Genomic DNA, 19663 nt, shown 5'->3' with positions numbered 1-19663 from the left:
GTTCTTGTGCACATTCATGCAGAACTTTCTATGCTCCAGTTTCTGGCCGTTTCCCCTTGTCCTGTCTCCACACACTGCTGAAAAGAGTCTGGCCTCCCCACACTGACCCCCACACCTCTGATATTTATAGACCTGGATCGGGTCCCTCTCAGTCTTCTTTTCTCAAGGCTGAACAGTCCCAGTTCACTTAGCCTTTCTTCACTGGGGAGATGCTCCCACCATCTTTGTGGCCCTCCACTGGATTCTTTCCAAGAGATCCCTGTCTTTTTTGTACTGGGGACCCCTGAACTGGACACAGTACAGAAGAGTCCCTGTAGGAGAAGGTAGCAAGGCATCTTAAAGGCAGGCACTGAGGATTACATATAACTCTAGTTAAGTAGCTCCTATATAAGAGCATATATTTAACAGCAGTTTTCCAAATCTGCTTTTAGAAGCACATCAGCAACTACAGCAAATATACAGGAGTCGGAATCAATTCTACTAGGAGCGGCTGTTTCAAAGACACGGCAGCCTACATCCCAAAAGGACAATGAAGTACAATACGCAAGCTCATTTAATCACTGTATCCAATTACATGCAGGGATAAATCATCGCACACATGCCTATGTCTGAATTTTAAAAAGTAAATAAATCATGAATAGACACGCCGAAAGCTGTGAGTCTCTGCATTCACAGATTAGCAGGGGAAGTGGGGCATTTACTTTCCATTAGAAATGAAAATACCCCAAAACCACCAAAACCATACATAAGACATCTTTTGTATTTCTCTTAAAATAAGAGAATTTTCCGGTTTTTGTTGTTTGAGGTCTGAAAGCATAGACTGACATCCTCTGCTGTCAGATAAATACATTGGGAGATTTCCAGACTCTCATTTCACTACCGTGGTGCTGGCTGAACAATCACAAAATGTTCTTCACTTTCAGACACAGACAATCTGTTGATCTGTAACTGTAGGAACACCAATTGCCTCTCCACCTCTGAAAATGTTAGTCCTAGATGAAATAACTTTATAAAGTTCTGCTTTATTTTGATAACCTGAAGCATCACTACAGCAAACAAATGGGCTTGCTTCATACTAACTCCTTTCACAGATACTAGAAATCCACAGAGCCATATGTTGACAAACACTGACATCAACTGAGCTTGTACACGGCCTAATGAAGGCCCTCCTCAGGCCTTCTGCCCTGATTGATGACCAGCACTCTCTTAAGGCACAAAGCTTTGGAAGAGAAATAGGCTCTCCCACTAATGCTACAAATAACAGGACTTCAGGCAACAGCTCCCTCACCCCATACTTAACAGTATTTTCTAGGAGGAACTGTATTCTCACCATTTGTCAAGAAAACCCAATACAGCAGTTTCCTGCAAAGTTGATGGCATTTTCATGTCTTTCAAAGCTTTTAGAAAACTGTTATTAAATATTTATTGCTCTTTGTAATCAAGTATATAGTTCTAACTTCCCAAATTGCATCTTACTAACCTGGATTCCCTGAACAGATTTGCAGTCCTTTAAACTGAGATGTTAAACCAAATGCCCTATGGCCCATCCGCATGTCAAAACCCTCAACTGAATATGAAGATCAGACTCATTAACACCAGCAGAATCTGCATGCATGCACACATCAAAGAAAAAAAAACAACATAAAACTGTTTGAAATATTTGCATAAGCTCCAGAAGCAACTCATAAGACGTGCCAAAAGTTTTGCCTAGGGAGATGGGTCACTAGACTGAAGACTGAAAGAAAATTTGGTTTCAACCAGTGACACCACACTGATCTCAGGATAATGCCTTATTGCAGCTTGGCAACAGAAGAAGTATTTGGGAGAGCACTGAAGGTTTTAGGAACACCTGGTGAGTCTTCATGCAAAGTATCTTTTTCTCCTTAACCCTCTCAGGACCATTGGCCCACATCCCAACAACTGCACATGGATGCTTTGGGGCTTCTGCCTACCTCAAGCTTCATGTGGGAAGAGGGCAGGGAAGGCAGATAGGAGCCTGCAGCACACAGCAGAATGGCAAAGAGATGGAGGAGCACAAGGAGAAGCTGTGGTTATCCTGAGAGGCTAAATATTTTTATTTACCATAAGTGGGGGTTTCCATGCTTTGGGATATGCAAAATATCACTGCATGCTCACTGCTTTTTGCTGTTGTTGTTTTTGCTGTTCTTTGTTTGCTTGCTACTTCCAGCTTGTGGCTGTGCATCCCGTATGCTGTACCAACCGCAACAACAAACAAAATCCCACAGACAAGGCTTGCATTGGGATGGGAAACAAATCCAACAGAGGCCTCATTATTGTATTGATGCTGGGGCTCTGATGTCATGGCTGGGAAAGAGAAAAAACAGTATCTGCATTTCTGTTTGTAGCCGCAGCATTTCCTACAGATCGGTCACATCGCTCTAAATCCTAAGGAGTGGGTAGAGGTTATGGGAAAGCAGGCTGTTGGATCACAGTGGAGCAGGAGGAGGAGGAGGGAAAATGACACGGAAGGATGCAGGGAACAGATAAAAAGGAAAGAAACTGAAAAAGCGATTAGAAGTTGAGGTGTAATGGCCTCTAGCCATCCTGGGTCAGACGGCATGATTTCTCTATAATTACACCTCTAATTTCTGCCAATTTGTATCTGCATCAAAACTCAAGTTCAAGCAAAGGAATGAAGTCACAGTTCATCCTAAGTGCTGTCACGAGAAAGTGTAAACTTTATACTATTAGCTTCCATCAAAATGAGATCCATCAGAACTGCCACTTTATTTACATTGATCCATTTCCCCCATCCTGTCACCCTCCAGTGTCTCTGTCCTCAGCGCCCTTGAAAACAAGGCAGCACATTTTCACTCCAGAGGCAGAGCACTGATTGGGTTTGGGGAAGGTCCCGCACTGTTTCTGAGTTGAGACAAGGTCATCTCCTGATCTCAGTGCAGCTCTGGAGACACTGTGTGAACTGCTGCCACAGCGACCATTCACAAAGGTATTTTTCATCTTGTCTGTGAGATGGGACAAGCAATTTACTTCATTGCGGTAACTGATGCTACTCCAAAAAGCTTTCTGCCAGCAGCAGCTGTAGTCCATGAGGGCTACTGACATGCCATAAGAAACCTTTGGCTGTCAGCGATGTAATTCTATTCCTATTTCAATCTGTGAAACACTTAAAACTAACTTAAAAAAAACATGAAGGATTGCCTCCAATGCCAACCACACAGACCCTCCCAATAGGTGCTACATAACCCAAGAGATACTCAACTGGATCTAGCCTCCTCTTCTGAAAGAAAATGTAGCAACTTAAAGCCTGTCTGTGCATCAGCTTTAACCTGCAAGCTTGTAAAGTTTTTGGATCATAAATCAAATCAAAGAGCATTCCAGTTGAATGTTCACTTTTTAGACAAGCATCTGAGCCCTTGCAAAACTATTCCCACTACAACCATCTATTCCTGTATTCAATAGCTGAGCTTCTGACTTGCCCGCTGAAAATAACACCCAGCAAGACGACATTAACCACAACAGAATCCCAACCAACCGCAGCCAGCAAAGTGCAAATGTGGCTGTGAGTTGCTGTTGCCACAGCTGCTCTTCCCCTTTCTTAAAGCCAGACACAGTAAAGAAAGCAGCATCCAGAGGCACAGCCAAGCTCCACTCACTGTATGTGATAATCCAAAGCATGCTGCAAATGTTAGTAACAGAGAGCATAACAGGTAGCTTAGGAAGGTAACTACAGGCATAATTTGGTTGCAGTCAAAACCAGCCTAGCCCCTTCTCATTAAAAGACTGAGGCTGCTACTTCTGTAACACCATGAAACTGTCTGAGAAAAGGAGTATTGTGGGGGAAGGAGGAATTAATAGCAGGAGAGTAAATTTAGTTCACAGGGGGAAGAAAGCAGCTTTGAAGAACAGATTTCCTTCAGATTTTTCATCCAGAACCTCAAAGCACAGGTCCTCAGTCTGCAGTGGCTCCAGCTCCCACCCTGTGGGCGAGGAATGAACACGTTCTTTATATTCTTCAGAAATTGTGAATCTCACAAAAAAATCATTGTGTTGTAGCAACACTGAGCACTGGAAACACTGCAATTCAGGCTCTGAAGACAGTGCATGATCTGTGTTCTTGGACTCGATGCAGCAAGTATTTCAAGGCAGTTTGACGTTTTCAGCGTTCCCACATGAAAACTCTCCCACTGTGCAAACTTCTTTCCCTAGAAATTGTTCAGAGAACCATACCCACGATTCACAACATAACAGAGAGCCAGCTTTTGGGAAGGAGTGCTTTGCTCTGTTCTGCAAATGAGTTCACTCCTTAGCCACTGCAGAGCGCTAACAGTGTGACAGGAGTCGTTAACAACAAACAGCCCCACTCAGGGCAGCAGGTGATGAACTGCAATGCTGTGGAAGACAAGTGAAAAAAAGGGAGTATTGCAGACAAGCATCCAGTTTTTTTTCAGCAGCCTGCAGCAGCAAGAGGCTGCAGATGAAGGTTTAATAGTGAAAAGCCTGAAGAAGGAAGGAAAGGAGGACAACACTAAGTGTGAGGATGAGTAAATGCTGAGAAAAGATGTGATGAAGTGCACCATGTGTATGCGAGGCCATATGTAAGGCTGAGAGTATCCAGAAAGTTGTGTCACCTTCACAGCAGGGCTGTCTCCTTTCTTCATATATTTCACATTTCAATGTCTAAATCCACTGCTGTATGGAAATGGAGTACAGGCTGACAGGAAGCCAATATGAGCACAGTTCAGACTCATTTTAGTATCTGGATATGTCTCTGCATTATACCCACACCAACACTGACTTTCTTGGCTTTGATAATCTTTCTACTGACTCCCCTCACAGGTTTTGTTACCCTTCTCTGGACATGTTCCAGGGCCTCAGTGTCTTTCTTGTAGCGAAACTGAACACAGTACTCAAAGTGCGGCCTCACCAGTGCTGAGTACAGGGGGATAATTACCTCTCTGCTCCTACTGGCCACACTATTTCTAATGCAGGCCAGGATGCCGTTGGCCTTCTTGGCCACACTGTTGGCTCATGTTCAGCTGAGCATCAACCAACACCCCAAGGTCCCTTTCCTCTTCATAGTCATCAAGCCACTCAGCCCAAAGCCTATAGCGCTGCATGGGGTTATTGTGGCCAAAGTGCAGGACCTGGGACTTAGCCTTGTTGGACCTCATCCCATTCACCTCAGCCCAGCAATTCAGCTTATCTAGATCCCTCTGAAGGGCCTCCCTATCCTCACGCAGATCAACATGCCCTCTTAGCTTGATGTCATCTGCAAACTTACTGAGGGTATGTTCAATCCCCTCATCTAGGTCATCAATAAAGATATTAAACAAGACAGGCCCCAGTACTGACCCCTGGGGGACACCCCTTGTAACAGGTCGCAAGCTGGACTTGGCTCCATTAGCCACTACCCGCTGGGCATGGCTCTTTAGCCAGTTCCTTACCCAAAGAAAGGTATACCTGTCTAGGCCATGTACAGCCAGTTTCCCCAGAATACTGTGAGAGTCCATGTCAAAGGATTTGTTGAAGTCTAGGTAGCCTACATCAACAGCCTTTCCCTCATCTACCAGTCTGGTCACCCAATTGTAGAAGGAGATTAGGTTGGTCAAGCACAATCTGCCCTTCATGAACCCATGCTGGCTGGGCCTGATCCCCTGGATGCCATACACGTGCTGTGTGATCTCACCCAAGATGATTTGCTCCATAACTTTCCATAACTTGCTCCTAGACACACTGAAACCGTGGTCCTACTGGTTCATCTCATGGGATGAACTTGCCTCATGAGAAGTGTTTGAGGCGATGAACAGAAAAAATACCACCAGTACCTCTGGAGAGAGTCCTGAGCACTGTGACAACAGGATGTTCGTGGTTCCTGTGATGACTTCAGGAAACCTGCAGCGTGAACACTGGTTTCATGGGAACACAGCATCATGGACAGAACATGTTCCTGCATGAGCAGGGAGCGGGCTTGCAGAGCTCGCCAGTTACTGGGTTCATTGGTGCGGCATCCAGGAGCAGCATTTGTCATTCTCTGCCTTTCCAAGAAATTGCCCTAGACTAGTGCATGAGTGCAATAACACCCCAAAAACCTTCTCAGGCTCTGCATCCTCATTTCCCAGGAATAACTGTCTGAGCCCCTGCCAGGAGACAGCATCACAGACACATTCCGCTTGCTGGCATTTCCTATTAGCTTAGGCACCACAGCGTGTGACATGCTGTGTGTAGTGAATCCCAGACGTGGCACTCCTTCTGCAGGCTGATTCAGCTCACTAATGTGACAGAAAATAATCCCAGCAAAGGAAAAATACAGTTTCCTACTAAGATAGTTAGATCTACTCGGCACAAGGTCAAACTGAGTATATCAGGGGAGAAGGGCTACGTGGCACTAAACAGGAAGAACAATGGAGGATCTTGCCATCCCATTAGAAACCAGTGCCTGGTCTCAACCTAACCCCAGGCTCCCACTCTCCTTGTCCCTGCTCTAGGCACCATGGGACCACTGGCAAAGCCATATAGCACAATGCTATATGTACAGCACATATATATGTATATATATAGAGAGAGAGAGGGAGAGAGAGCGCACATATAGAGCACGTGCTATATATACAGCACATGACTGTAGTGATGGAATTTTTTGCCAGGATTACAGCCAGTTTCTCTTTAAACCCTTCCAAACTTTGGTTTCCACAAAATGCTCACAACATTGAGTCTCGCTGTTTAGCTGTGCATTGCATATAACATATATGCAATATATATAACATATTTTCTAGTTCTAAAACCAATAATGTCACTATATTACAAAGCACTGCATACATATAAGAAACAATGAATAATCTTTCCATATTCACCTTCCCCAGATAATTCATGGCCTTACAGACTGCACCATATCCTTTCTTTACAGATATTGCTTTCCTATGCTCAACAGCCCTGGACTATTTAGTCTCAGATCTATTTAATCTATATACTTGTAATCAACTTCATTGCCTTTTATGTGCTTTTTCTAGTTCATTTATAAGCTTTCTAAGCCATGGAGAAGGAACCATAGTATACATCTACATTACACAGTTATACAATGGTGTAACCATTGTTCTTGCTCATCTTCTTTCCTAATTGTCCCAAATACCATTTTCCTTTTTAATCAATGCTGAACAAATGCCGAACAAAATTTTCCAAGAACTATTTACACTGTCTCTAAAGACCTAATTTCTGCATGATATTTGCTAATTCAGCATTTCCACTGAATATGTATAACAAGGATTCATTTTTCTCCATGTTAGAGAATTCATTACTTTGCATTTATCAGACTTGGATCTCATCTGCAATTTCATCACCCAGTCATGCAGATTTTTGCTCCTTTTATCTTTCTTCAGCCATAGGGTTGGCTTGAGGGGGCCTGCTTCCAGCTCATATTCCCAGTCCCACATTGTCCAACTTTTATTCCTTTCATGAGGCTATTTTTGTGTTGGACCAACTTCCTGATCTGACCTACCTTGCACAGACACCCCAGCAAGGCCTGTCAGTAGGATGGCAGGATGTGACTGCTCAGATGGATGCTCAGAGGCAGAGATAACAGAGTGCACAGGAGCATAACGCTGCATGGCCACAGGAGATGAAGCTATGGCTTCACCTATCATGAAATCCTCAAACAGTATTATCAGCACATTCTGTTACCTCTGTCTCCACCCACACTCAGCAGCATCCTAGTCTTCCCTAGCAGCTTCTCTCCACATTGACTGTTGACAATTTACTACAATTTTCCTTTCTCTTGGCACTATAGACCTGCATGCCTTTCTTCCTCCTGCTTTTACTGTAGCGTTATAAATCTCCCAGCACTAAGTTACAATTTGAGGATGCAGTTTTGCATGCTATCCCAGTTCCTGCGAGCAAGAGAGACTGATCCCTCTGTCCTCTGTTCTGCTGTCCCCCCCATTTCCCACTCTGTGCTACCATCACCCCTGGGACAGGGGCAAAGTTTGTGCTTCAGTATACTGATCAGTCTTAACACCAGCAACAATTTAGTATTTCTTGGGCCAGTGCCAAGCAAGACCAGCTCCCTGATCAGAGCGAGCACAGAATGACACAGCAGTCTGGACCAGCACAGCAGGACCAGTGCAACCACAGTAATGGGCTGGGGGAGGCTGAGCAGCTGCCTTCAACCACAGTGCCAGTTTATGCTGGAATAATGCGTCAGTAAAATGACAGTCTTACTGCCTAGACACTCCCCAAATAGAACCATTTCTTTTAATTGGCATCACATTTTCCACCTTCCTCTACCACGGAAGCTGATTTATATGATAGATTATACAGCACCGTTAGGAGTACAGCAATTTCATATCTCAGTTCCTTTAGAAGTCTTTGGGGAGTAACATCTGATCCCAGTGATTTGTAACTATTCATTTTATTGATTTATTCTAAACCTACTTCTACTGACACTTCAATATGAGAAAGCTTAGACTCATTGTGCATGAAGAAACAGACCTGTGCAAAAACCTCCCCATGTTCCTGCACACTGAGCACTGAGACAAATGATTGTTTTAGCTTTTCTGCTGTTGTCACATAAGCGTTGCTCCATGCATGCTAGCTCTGCTAAAGCCTTATTCCTTTGCACAGGGCATGGCAGTAACATGCACCTAGTCTACTCAGACCACCAAATTTTCCCAGGACTTTGGGAAAGAGTTTACAATGTTGGTCAGAATGACAACAGAAAGCATTTCAGTATGGACGAACAGTAGAAGGTGGGACTAGAGGATATTTACTCTCTCCATCCTAAAAGCTGGAAAATAGGATCACAAAGTGTTAGGTAAATATTTGCTCCCTTTGACATCAGTCTCTATGAATCAGACATAATCATGTTGACTTTGCAGCCATCAACACAACATCTTTTTAAGACATTTTAATCATCAGGAACAGTGTGCAAGAGTCCTAACAGCATTCTTTACAACAAAAGCAATCAGATTTTTTTTTTTTCCCCTTAGATAATTAAACAAAATACAATGCCTGGGAGAGGCAAAGGTATATCCATTCAACAGCTCTCTGACTGCATCTGCCCACACAGAACAGCACTGCTCTCTTCTCACAGGTCACACACAGCTTCTCAGTGGGTGCCAACAGCTCACACCAAAGCCAAGTTCTAAGTTGAAAGGGACCCACGAGGACAATCCACCATCCTAATTTCTGTGGCAGCCTGTGGGTGCTATGACCATTGTGTTATTCCAGAGGTGGTCAAGCACTGAATGCTGTCACTGCAAGGCAAAAGGTATGATCAAACAGCAACCAGACAGAGGATACCAGCCCAAAAATAACATCCAAGAAAGGAAATGTTGCTCAAGTCCAGGTTAGAAAAGCTTTTGCAGAAGAGAAAAACACTTCTGAAAGAAATACTGTAGTCAATGAGATGGCTTTTGAGATCCTGAGATGCTAAGATTTGGCCTCTTGGAGATTACTCATTCAAATCCTGATCTTCAATGAGGATTAGCCAGGAGGCACGCCTAGCATTTTCTGCCTGGTTATTGACTTATTTCAGGGGCCTCACTGTTCAATTCTTAAACTGTGCAAGCAGCAGGCACCCCAGTGACTCCAACAATCATAGAGATTATTCAAAAAAGTTGATAGTTATAGAAATGGAAGAGTTTCCAACCACCTCACAGCAGGAAATGAAAGGAATGGTTTTCTTGGGAGGTGGTACATGACAGGCCACAGCAACCCAATAAGAAAACTCCCTTTTGAGACGGAAGGCTGTAGGATTGTTAGTGGCAAGTCCCCATTTATTATGCTGCCACAAGAAATCACGTGTATTACTAATAAAGTCATTACCAAAAACTCCTGTCATTAAACAGTTATTATAAACAGCTTGAAGAGTATTGCAAAACTCAGGGCTGCAGTTATGGTTTGTTATAGAAAAGGCAAGAATGAAAACATCAAAATGTTCCTTTCTGTGAATCCTCGCAAAGGGTCAAACAGAACAGCAGCCCCTGTGCACGAGGATGTTTAACAACAACCCTTCCCAAAATTCTATGTGTTTCAAATAAGCAAACCAGGTGGGGGGCTGCAGGGAAAACAGGAAGCTGGGGAAGTCATCCTGGAACTGGAAAATCAGCAGCAGGAGCAGCAGCAGCTGGGTACATCATCGTCCTTTTCTGTTCCACTAATCTACATCTGCAAAGACACAAACCTGCAGGGCCCCGCAACTCCACCGTCCTCTGTGATGGGCTAGAATCAGCTACAAGAATCACCCACAAAGAACAGGAAATGCAAGCAAACTAACAGCAGAAGGATGCCTTTAGGTACACATAGAAAGACGCACACTGCACAGCTGATATCCTATACCTCTATAAATACTCAGCCTGCAAAACAGACTGAACAAAAGCAATACAAGGGCATCTGTCACACAAACATTGGGAAACGTAACTCCAGAATTGTTTTATTTTGAAGAAGTTCTGTGTTGCCAGATTGATAAAGTCAGACAGAAACAGCATGAGATGATACACAGAATAAAGTGGAGTGCAAGGTTTACTCTGCCTCTGAGCTGGCAAAAAACTGCAACCACAGCTACTTTGAACCTCAGGACCCAGTGAGCCTGGGCCACAAAGCAGAACACATTGTTTCTTTCTCAGAGGAGACGTGGTAAGGCAAGATAAGGTAACAAGAATCCAATCTACCTTTAAATACTTTGCCATCTGCTAAAAACTAGTCAAGCAGTGGCTTATAGCACTGGTTTTGAGGGCAGTTTACCAGCTCCTCTCTGTAACAAAAAGAACAGGCTTACAAACTGCCTCCTGCTGACAAGAGGAAGAGAGCAAAAAGAGGGAAAAAAAGGTAATACACGTGAAGATGTATTCAGCGCCTAATGCTTTGTGTAAGGAGTTCTTTGTATTTAAAAGCACTGAAATACAATGCAAAACGCTACTGAAGGTCTTGCTGTTTTCCAGTAAGATTATGAGCTCATAAAAAATAGCTGAGGCAGTCTGTAAGGGCGGGTCGCTGATGTCCCTCAGTCTGTGGGCAATAAACATTAATAGGGAAACTTATTCTGGATCAAACATTCAATATTCAAGGGCCAGCTAAGGACCCTCCCCACGCTGCCTATAGAACCAGGCTGACACCATCCATGGAAGCGAAACAATCACAGCCTCCCTCTGCACTAAATATTAATGTCTAGGCAGACAAAAGCAGCACCACGAATACCATCATAATGTCACTACCAGACAATCTATATATTTCTTCGGGGCATTCATGCATCTTCGCTAGGAAGATGCCCATTGTCCCACATTAAACTAATGAGTTGTTTCAAGAACCCAATCCTGGCACTCCTCTGGGAATCACAGATGTTATTTATATTTGCAGTCACTTAAAAGGATTAAAGTGTGTTTATTCTCAGTAATCTCATTTGTAGAGAGAGACATATGCAGGCACCAGGAGCATGCACGTGAACCCCGTTGGGGAGCGATGGAACGCCGAGCTCCATGCACAGCCTCTGCCTCACTCGGCTCTTTGGGATCTGGGACCTGGGGAGCTTTCAGCATCCCCTCCGCTTTCATTAAGCTCTATGGGAATTGCAGGCGCTCGTAACGAACTACCGCAGGAGCTCCGGTGACAGTGAGCCATGCATGGAGCCGGGAGATCCCACTGAAAATTAAACTGCATGTCAAGTAGCCCGATCAATATAATCATTGCTCCGGGCTGAAACAAATTGCAATGTCTGGTTGAAGACACATAAGTACAGCATCAGCTCTACAGCGTTAGGAGGAAATTTATAAGCCGCACTTCAAGAACGTGCCGAAGCGGTGGCAAACCGAGCGGCAGCCCGGAGGCTGAAGCCGAGTGCCAGGCTGAGACGGGGGCTGCAGGCCCGGGGACAGCACCCTCTCCCCTCCGCACGAAGTTGCCTCCTGGCTGCCTGTGCCCCGAGGCCGTGTGCCCCGATAGCCGCACGCTCTTTTTGCTCTCCCGAAGCGGCCGGCTTCGAGTCGGTACACCCTCATCTCCCCCCGCCCCCTCCCAGCCTCTCGGGACCCCGCTGCCGGGCGCGCTTCTTACCCGTTTCTTTGTCCTGCGCGGCTTCCAGGTGCAGGTCGCTCAGGAGATGCTCTAAAATCTTCTCCGGCGTCCCCGACACCACCACGTACCTGTCGGAAAGCAGAGAATCCCCGGAATCATCCTCCGTGGAGGACTGCGAGCGGCTGCTCCACTCGTCTTCCTCGTCCTCCTCGTCGATGTACTTGAAGTACGGCACGTCGAAGGTGGGCAGCGGTCGCTCCGCAGCCAGCCCCTCGGGCACCCGCGCCCGGCCGCTCCCCATGGCGCCCGGCTCCGCGCTGCCGCCCCTACGCGCGCCCCCCGGGGGCCATCGCCCTGCCGGGGCCGCAGCCCCGCCCGGGAGCCGCCGCCGCCGCCTCGCACAGCGCCCGGGCCGGCCCCGCGCAGCCCCGATCCGCGGTGCCTTACCTCCCGCGCCGCTCGGGGGCCGGGCTGCGTGACCACACCTTCCGCAGCACCAGTGCGGGGCCGGCCTCCTCCCGTGGCCGCTCGCGTCCGCCTCCATCGTCCGCTTGCTGCTAGACAGATAGACAGTGGTCAGTAGGCGCTCCGCGAGCAGTTCCCTGCCCCAGCCCCAGCCCCGGGTAACCCTCAACGATAAGTCTGAATGCGGCCAGAGCTCCGCCGATAGCTTACGGCTGATGTACGTTCTATAGGGCTCCGCTTCCGCACTTAAACAAAGGCAGCCGCTGGGGAAGGCATGAGATTAAAGTATCTGTGAAAATGTTTTGTGCATAATTTCCCTTCGCTTGCAACAACTTTTGAACTCGGGCAGCGCGGTGGCACGGAGAGAGGAGCTCGGCCATAGCGCCGGAACCGAGCTCTGGGACAGGCTGTGTCTGAGCCCCGGCTTTGCCCTGCTTTACTTTGCGCGTACAGCGTGTCAGATGAACATTTCGATTCTTTGATTTCTGCCAAGTCCTGCCCTGGACAAGTTTTGGGTGTAGGGTTGATCTGTGGAATATGTGCAAGGGCAGACGTGGGTACCGCACCACTTAATGTCAGATGCTCACTGTAACGCTCTCAAAGGACAACAGTGAGGAGACACACTGCAAGAATACTGAAGCGTAACTGCAATCTTCTGTCTCACAGCCGCGGGTTGGTGCTGCCTACATGTACAGAAAGCCATGCTGAGAGAAGCAGCAGAAGAGAAAGAGCATGAGCAGGGAGCATGCACAGCATTACCACTGTTCAGTAGGGAGGTTTATACACGTGCATCCACTTCTCTGTCTCTGTTCTCTGGCACCCTTTGAGCCCTGGCACTCATTTCCCTGTGCTCACTGACACCGTGAGCTGCAACGTGAATAGGACGTGCGTGTGCTTACACATCTATTTCACAGGGATGGAAATGGCCAAGCTCAACCACAGACCTGGCAGCAAGTGAGCACAGAGTATCGTGAGAGAGAAAGCTCTGCTGTACTGAGCAATGTCTGTACCAGAGGGCAGCGCTCCTGCTACAGCATCCCGCAGGCAGCATCAGGCCCAAAGAGCCTTTGAATAACTGTATGCGAATTCACTGTGTGCAGCACCCCAGTGGGGAGATTCTCACACAGCACTTCTTTTTGTCCTTGCCCTTTTCATCAGTTGTCAGGGAAGAGTAACAAACAACCCATTGTAGCAGGAATCATTATTTCCACAAAATAGTGGGGAGGAGCACAGAATTTCTTCATTTCTCTCTCCTCTGTTGTAAATAATTTCACTCGAGGGGAAGAATTATTGCCTCATTACAATCCCACTTACGTACAACATAATTCTGTGTTCAGCCTTTAATCGACACCACAAGCAACAACAATTAACCTGCACAAAAGAAAACCCAGAGACAAGTGCCGTGGATTCTCCCACTATTCACAAGTTCTGATTTCACGACAGATATTATTCTAAAATGACACAAAGGCACGCTCCATTTCTTGGAATCCTGAGCAGTCTGTGAAATAATTAATCTCCCTGGCAGCCAGCCGGGCTGCTCTCGGTGTGCTCCATCCAGCGGTGGATGAGGATGGGGTCACAATGCCCCCAGGTGACAGCAGCATGTGCTGAGGAGCAGGGCAGCAACCAGCTGAGCCCTACAAGTCACCACGTGGACCATGAACAAAACCTCCCGGCACTTGTTCAGACCATTACACAGCCCTCACTAGTAGGGTACCATGCACAAGCCACATGCAGCTCAGTGCTGCCACCGCTCCCACTATATCAACAGAACAGGATCTCACGCTCAGCTGGGTGATGCTGCCCCTCAGCCTGCAGCCCCGATGGTGCCTGCTTGACCCTTTCCTTTGGATTTGTGTTAATAGGGGCATGACAATATCCATATGTGACCTTGAGCAAACCGCTCAGCTGCCTTTTCAAAAGCACTGCTCACTCCCACACTACACAGGTGCTAGGAATGTTCATTCCACATTTATTACAGCTTTTAATGAATCCTGACATCTCCTGATAGCTGATCACGGCACTATCAACCTCTATGCCATTCCCAGCAGGTGTTCTGAGCCAGTAACAAGGCCCTCTCTACTTGGCAGCTTTTTTGACCAATATTATGGTCAAGTTTCCACCGCTCCCATCTATCTTTTTCCTACCAAGATAAGCTATTTATCTCCCAAGTAATATATTTTAACAGCAGACAAGCACTGCCTTTTTTTTTCAGTGCGAAAGTAGGCCTGGGGTGGTATAAATATTTATATGCTTACTGGAATGAAACATGGAGCTCCTTGTGGCGGGCCTTAACCTGTGTAGGTTACGCTTCACATGAGTAGGAGTATGCCCATTTGAGTTACTGCTGGAGCAGAAGAAAGCAGAGGTACCTGTGCTAGCGCTGCACATTGCCCCGGTGTGCCAGCTTTGTCATAGAGGGTAGCTGATAGAATATCCCGAGTTGTAAGGAACCCATAAGGATCAAGTCCAGCTGAGGACGTTGTCCAGACACTTCTTGAACACTGCCAGCTTGGGGCCATGTCCACTGCCCTGGGCAGCCTGTTCCATGCCTACCACACTCTAGTGCAGAACCTTTTCCTAACCCCCTCCTGTTCCACTTGGTATCTGTGTTTTCTGCAATTCGCATGGCAGAACCCAGCTTCCAGCCAAAGCAGCCAATAAATCTGATATCAGCCATTTCCATGTTATTTGAATTCCTCGGTTTGGACCTAATTGAACTAGCTGAAATGGGAACAGCACACAGAACGTGCTGCCACCCTGCGAGCTGCTGGAAACATCCACTGCTGGAATGGATGGTCTGTGTGACCTGAAACTCTTGGCAGACCATCCATTTCTGCAAAGAACAGTGCTCTGCAAAGGAAATGGAATACTCAGAAGCCTCCTTCTTTGGGAACAAATTCCATTTTTCACATACATCTTTCTCAGGATAGGGTATCTGTACAAATATTTTACTATAGCCATCAGTGAAACACCTGTAATGCTGAAACACCACTAGTTAGCAAAGCACTTCCCAGTAATAGAACTTTTCTTCAACCTTTCTACACTTGCTTTTCAAAAAGAAGAGTCAGAGCTACCCAGATACCAATAGACTCTCACATTACTGATCCCAGTGGGTAAAGTAATACAGAAATTAAGAGAAAAGCTGAATAAAGGCATCTACAAACAGAGCACTGAAAAGCCAGCCCACGTACCATTTTCTTGCTGCCAAACAATGAGCAAAGGCAAAGGGGAGAATCCTTGAGCAACATGTAACAAAACAAATCTTATGGAGACTATCTACTTCAAAATCACATCAAATAACAAGAAAATTGTCTTCTCTGGGAGCTATGGAGTGCAAGAACATTTTGTTTTCATTGTGAAATTTGGCAAAGCTGGCTCAAGACAATCAGACAGTGCTGATCACATCTGCCGCTGTTTTGTGTTGATGCAGGTGCCAGGGCATGCCCTTGAGCAGTGGGGAAAACAGACAGAGGATTCCAAAGGCTGAGGTGTACCAAAGAGGAGCCTGTCCCAGTCAGGTAACCCATAGAGCATCCCTGCGTCCAAATCCATGGACATGGGAAATATTTCTCTTTAAGAGGTGTGAATTTCAAAGCTGGAGGCTGGAAGGCGCTTGGAAACAGAAGAGTAAAGGAGGGCACACTGAAATGCAGGGAAGCTGCTCCAGCAGGTGGAAAAGCAGGACAAGAGATACCAAGTAACAAGATCCTCATTGCAGCAGTCTTGTTTTCTCTAACAGGTTTATTGGATGTTGCACAGATATTTATGAAAATGGCAAAAAGAGAAAATAAAGCCACAAAGACTTCTCCAGAGGGATTCTAAATCCCACTTCAGAAGTACAAGGGCATAGGAACGTTTCAGAGAGCTCACTGTCAGATATTTTTTAACGCAGCAAAACAGTATTTACATCCAGCCTTATTCTTAGCAGCATCTCAACCACATGGGCTCTATTTTTCATTAAAAACTGAGGCAGACACCTTTCGGAACAAGCAGATAAGATTTGACAAGCTCACACACAACCGAAGATGGATGTTCCCAATGTGAGGCGTTTACAAATGCTAGTAGTAGACAATGAGATTAGTCCTAGCTATAAAATACATACTTGTATTACACACGTGGCAGAAAGCAGGAAAAGAAAAACATCCTATCACCAGGTTCACCTACAAGCAACAGTCTTTGATACAGCATCTATCGAAGATTAAAGATGATTACCTACTTATACCTTGCTATGTTTTTCCTTGGAATCTGTAAGCAGATTTAGATTTGAAGTCACCTAATCTCACATAGCCATGCCAAAAAATGGCCCTGCTCTCTACAAGATATCCCTTGGGTTTTTTGACAAGAAACTGGAGATGAACACATCGCAATTAAAGTGGAGCTGGACAACAGTATCTCTGATCTCTGTGGATAACACATCTCAGAATGTGTTGCCATATTTCACTGAGATTTGAGAAAGACCAGTATCCACATTAACACCTGACCAGACTATAAAACCACAAAACACTTGGAATTATTCAGCTGCCACCTCCAAAGGGAATGCAGGAACCACACCAAAACTTCCCTGTGTCTCAAGCTGTGCTCCCTGTCTCAGTGATGCACAACAAAGAGCCCCCCGCTACATTGATCAGAACCTGCTCTGAATTAGCCCACCTCATACGTGGTGCTAAAACAAGCACAAGCCACATCGTGACCAAAAATATCAAAATCTTTTTGAATACCCAGTAATGCACAGAAAAAGTCCTTTTGCAAAAATTGTTGGTGCTGTCATCTGCATACTGAGTGTCTGCTGCAAAGGCAACGTTAATAACAAGTTACCCTTCTGGAGGGGTCAAACGGATAGTGCTGGTAAGACAGAGATGACAGACAACAGGCATCAGGGAAAAGATTAATATCCCTATACGGTCATACATCAAGGAACTCAATTTTTGCCTGTAATCCCAAAACTGCTGAGAGTAGGATTATTTCTGCTTTCCCTATTACTAAGAAGAAGGAAACCACTCACAGGAACAGGGCACTGCTAAATGCAGTCCTCATGTGAGTAGAAGGGAAAAGAAACCTCAGTCACATGTCTTCCTGAGCTACAGCAGTGATCCCACTGCAGGCAAAACTGAGGCTTCAGTGTGCAGATCACTTAAAAAAGTCTATTTAGTTCAGAAAAGACAAAAGGAAAAAGAGGAGAGCCTTCCACTGCATTCCACAGCAGGTTAGTGACAAGGAATGGCCCAAGGCCAGACCCCTGTTTGGCCTCCCATTACCTCCAACTATCGCCATTTAAAACTAAAGCACCTTTGTGGATTGGAGGTCAACAAAAGGAAGCAAAATGTCTAACACAGGTTAAAAAACACACTTCCTAAAATAACATGAAAGAAAGCATTACTGGTGTCACAACCACCAAGGTAATGACTTCATAGCCTTAGCCCTCCACATCTCCTTGTTGGATAATGACAAATGTCTTTTTGAGCCAATTGAAGGCTGTGCGTTTCGTTTTCCCCTGTCTTTGAGCACACACTTTTCACAGCTCTTTGGAGATAAGTTTGACAGCCTGACAGAGTGCTGCCACCTTGGCAAGGACAACCCAGGAGCCCTCCCCTCTGAAAGCACACAAAAGCTGAGGAGGAAAGGAGGGGGGAATTGTGAGAAAGACAAAAGACATGAGGACAACATTAATATTGTTATCATTCTCTCACAGCTGGCAGGGCAGGACTTATTACAAAAACACAAGGATAAGGAAGAATTGGAGGCCTAGAGCACATGTATTCATCAAAAAATAAAAATAAAAAACCTGAAACAAGGCAGGGCAAATTAATGTGAGTGGAGAACAAAAGGGGCAGGTGCTAACTATCTCCTTCGGTTGCCTTGGGATTAATGTGGCAGTGTGTGGAGCTGGCTGGAGGTTTTCCAACACAACTTCTTTTTCCTTTTGAAAATATGTGGATTCCCAAGAACTGACCCTCTGCCAGGACACATCAGGCCAAAGGAAAGCCAAGCTGCCAGAACCTCAGGATTCTGGCCTCTTGCCTGGACATCCAAATCCTTGGGCTTCCAGAATAGGTGGCTGGAGAACTAAATCTGTACTTCTGCTTTAATTTTGTAACTGCATTGTTTTCACCTGAATTGGAACTTTTTCCTCCAAAGAATTAAGTCTTTCCATAGCACAGAAAGCCTATTGCAGGATGAATGTGTCTGTCTTGCATATAAAGCACCAGTTCAACCCACCAGTTGAACTGACAGGAGCATCTGCCAGTGACGTAGTGGCAGAGGATCAAGCCTTAGCTCAGTGAAATACATGAAGGAAATAACAGGATGACTACAGGACTTCTTAGTTAGTAAGTAGAAGACTGCAGACTTCACCCCAATACCCCAAGACTGACAATACAAACTGCAACTTCCACATGTGTAAGGAAAAATAAAAACAAAGATTATTTATACACAGAAGCTCTACTTGAGAATAATCTTGACATCAGAAGTGTTAAATTCCAGAAATTACTGGAATACAAGGGGAACTAGATAATAAATTGATTAACATCAGAAAAAGCAGAACTCAGCTTCCAAGGCAGTGTGCACACAACTCTCATGCAGCCACAAGAACTGCAGAAGATAACTCACTAACATTAGTTGGTTTAATTTATTCACGTAGACAAATATTCACCTTGGTAAGGACACATGTGCAAAGGCTTTACAACCTCTGTAATGGACATAATAATAAATAAAGTCTCCTGAAGGAATGGAAGAGAGATGGCAGTAAATATATGACACTGTCAGCCTTATGTTGCTCTAATTACCTATGCTGGGCAACTACAGCTTCTTAGTCAAACAGACGAGGGTGTTAATCTCTTTTTTCCCCCCCTTTCACTCCAATTTATGGTGTGAATAAAATATTATTTGTAAAAACTGACTTGTCACTGTCTGCCAGGGAACCCTTTGCCTCCTGCCTTAGGTCCGTAGCACCTCTCAATGCATTATTCTAGTACCAAAAAAAATTAAAAAATGGGGAAATACGGGCATATATGCTATCTGTAATATAAGCCATAAATGCAAGAGTGGAAGATTAAAACTCTGCTACGAAACCAAGGTGCTGTTTGCATTTATCCCTGAAAAGCACATATCTTTTCCTGAAGCCCCTATGCTTACAGAAAGGAGCAACTGATTGTTCACTATCAAACACTGTGCAAAGAACCTTGTCTGGTTCTGGCTTCACAAAAGGTTTAAGATGAAG

General features: G+C 45.4%; 1 protein-coding gene across 4 annotated transcripts in view; it reads right to left on the bottom strand.

Annotated features, from left to right (window-relative positions):
• Positions 1–19663, bottom strand: part of RAPGEF5 (Rap guanine nucleotide exchange factor 5) — a 143394-nt gene that overhangs the window by 46024 nt on the left and 77707 nt on the right. For 2 of the 4 annotated variants that reach the window (XM_015853738.3, XM_085538495.1), the window contains 2 exons: positions 12427–12536; positions 12019–12107 (listed from right to left, as the gene is read on the bottom strand). In XM_015853738.3, the coding sequence (XP_015709224.2) occupies positions 12019–12107; positions 12427–12536 (199 nt within the window). The remainder of the gene's footprint in view (positions 1–12018; positions 12108–12426; positions 12537–19663) is intronic. The other 2 variants (XM_015853739.3, XM_085538496.1) reach the window with 1 other exon arrangement.

This window comes from Coturnix japonica, chromosome 2, assembly GCF_054131305.1.
Source record: "Coturnix japonica strain WE chromosome 2, WE-NBRP24, whole genome shotgun sequence".
In the NCBI taxonomy this organism is placed as follows: Eukaryota; Metazoa; Chordata; class Aves; order Galliformes; family Phasianidae; genus Coturnix; species Coturnix japonica.
The sequence above is the reverse complement of the archived record's forward strand: the minus strand, read 5'-3'. Positions and strand labels throughout refer to the sequence as shown.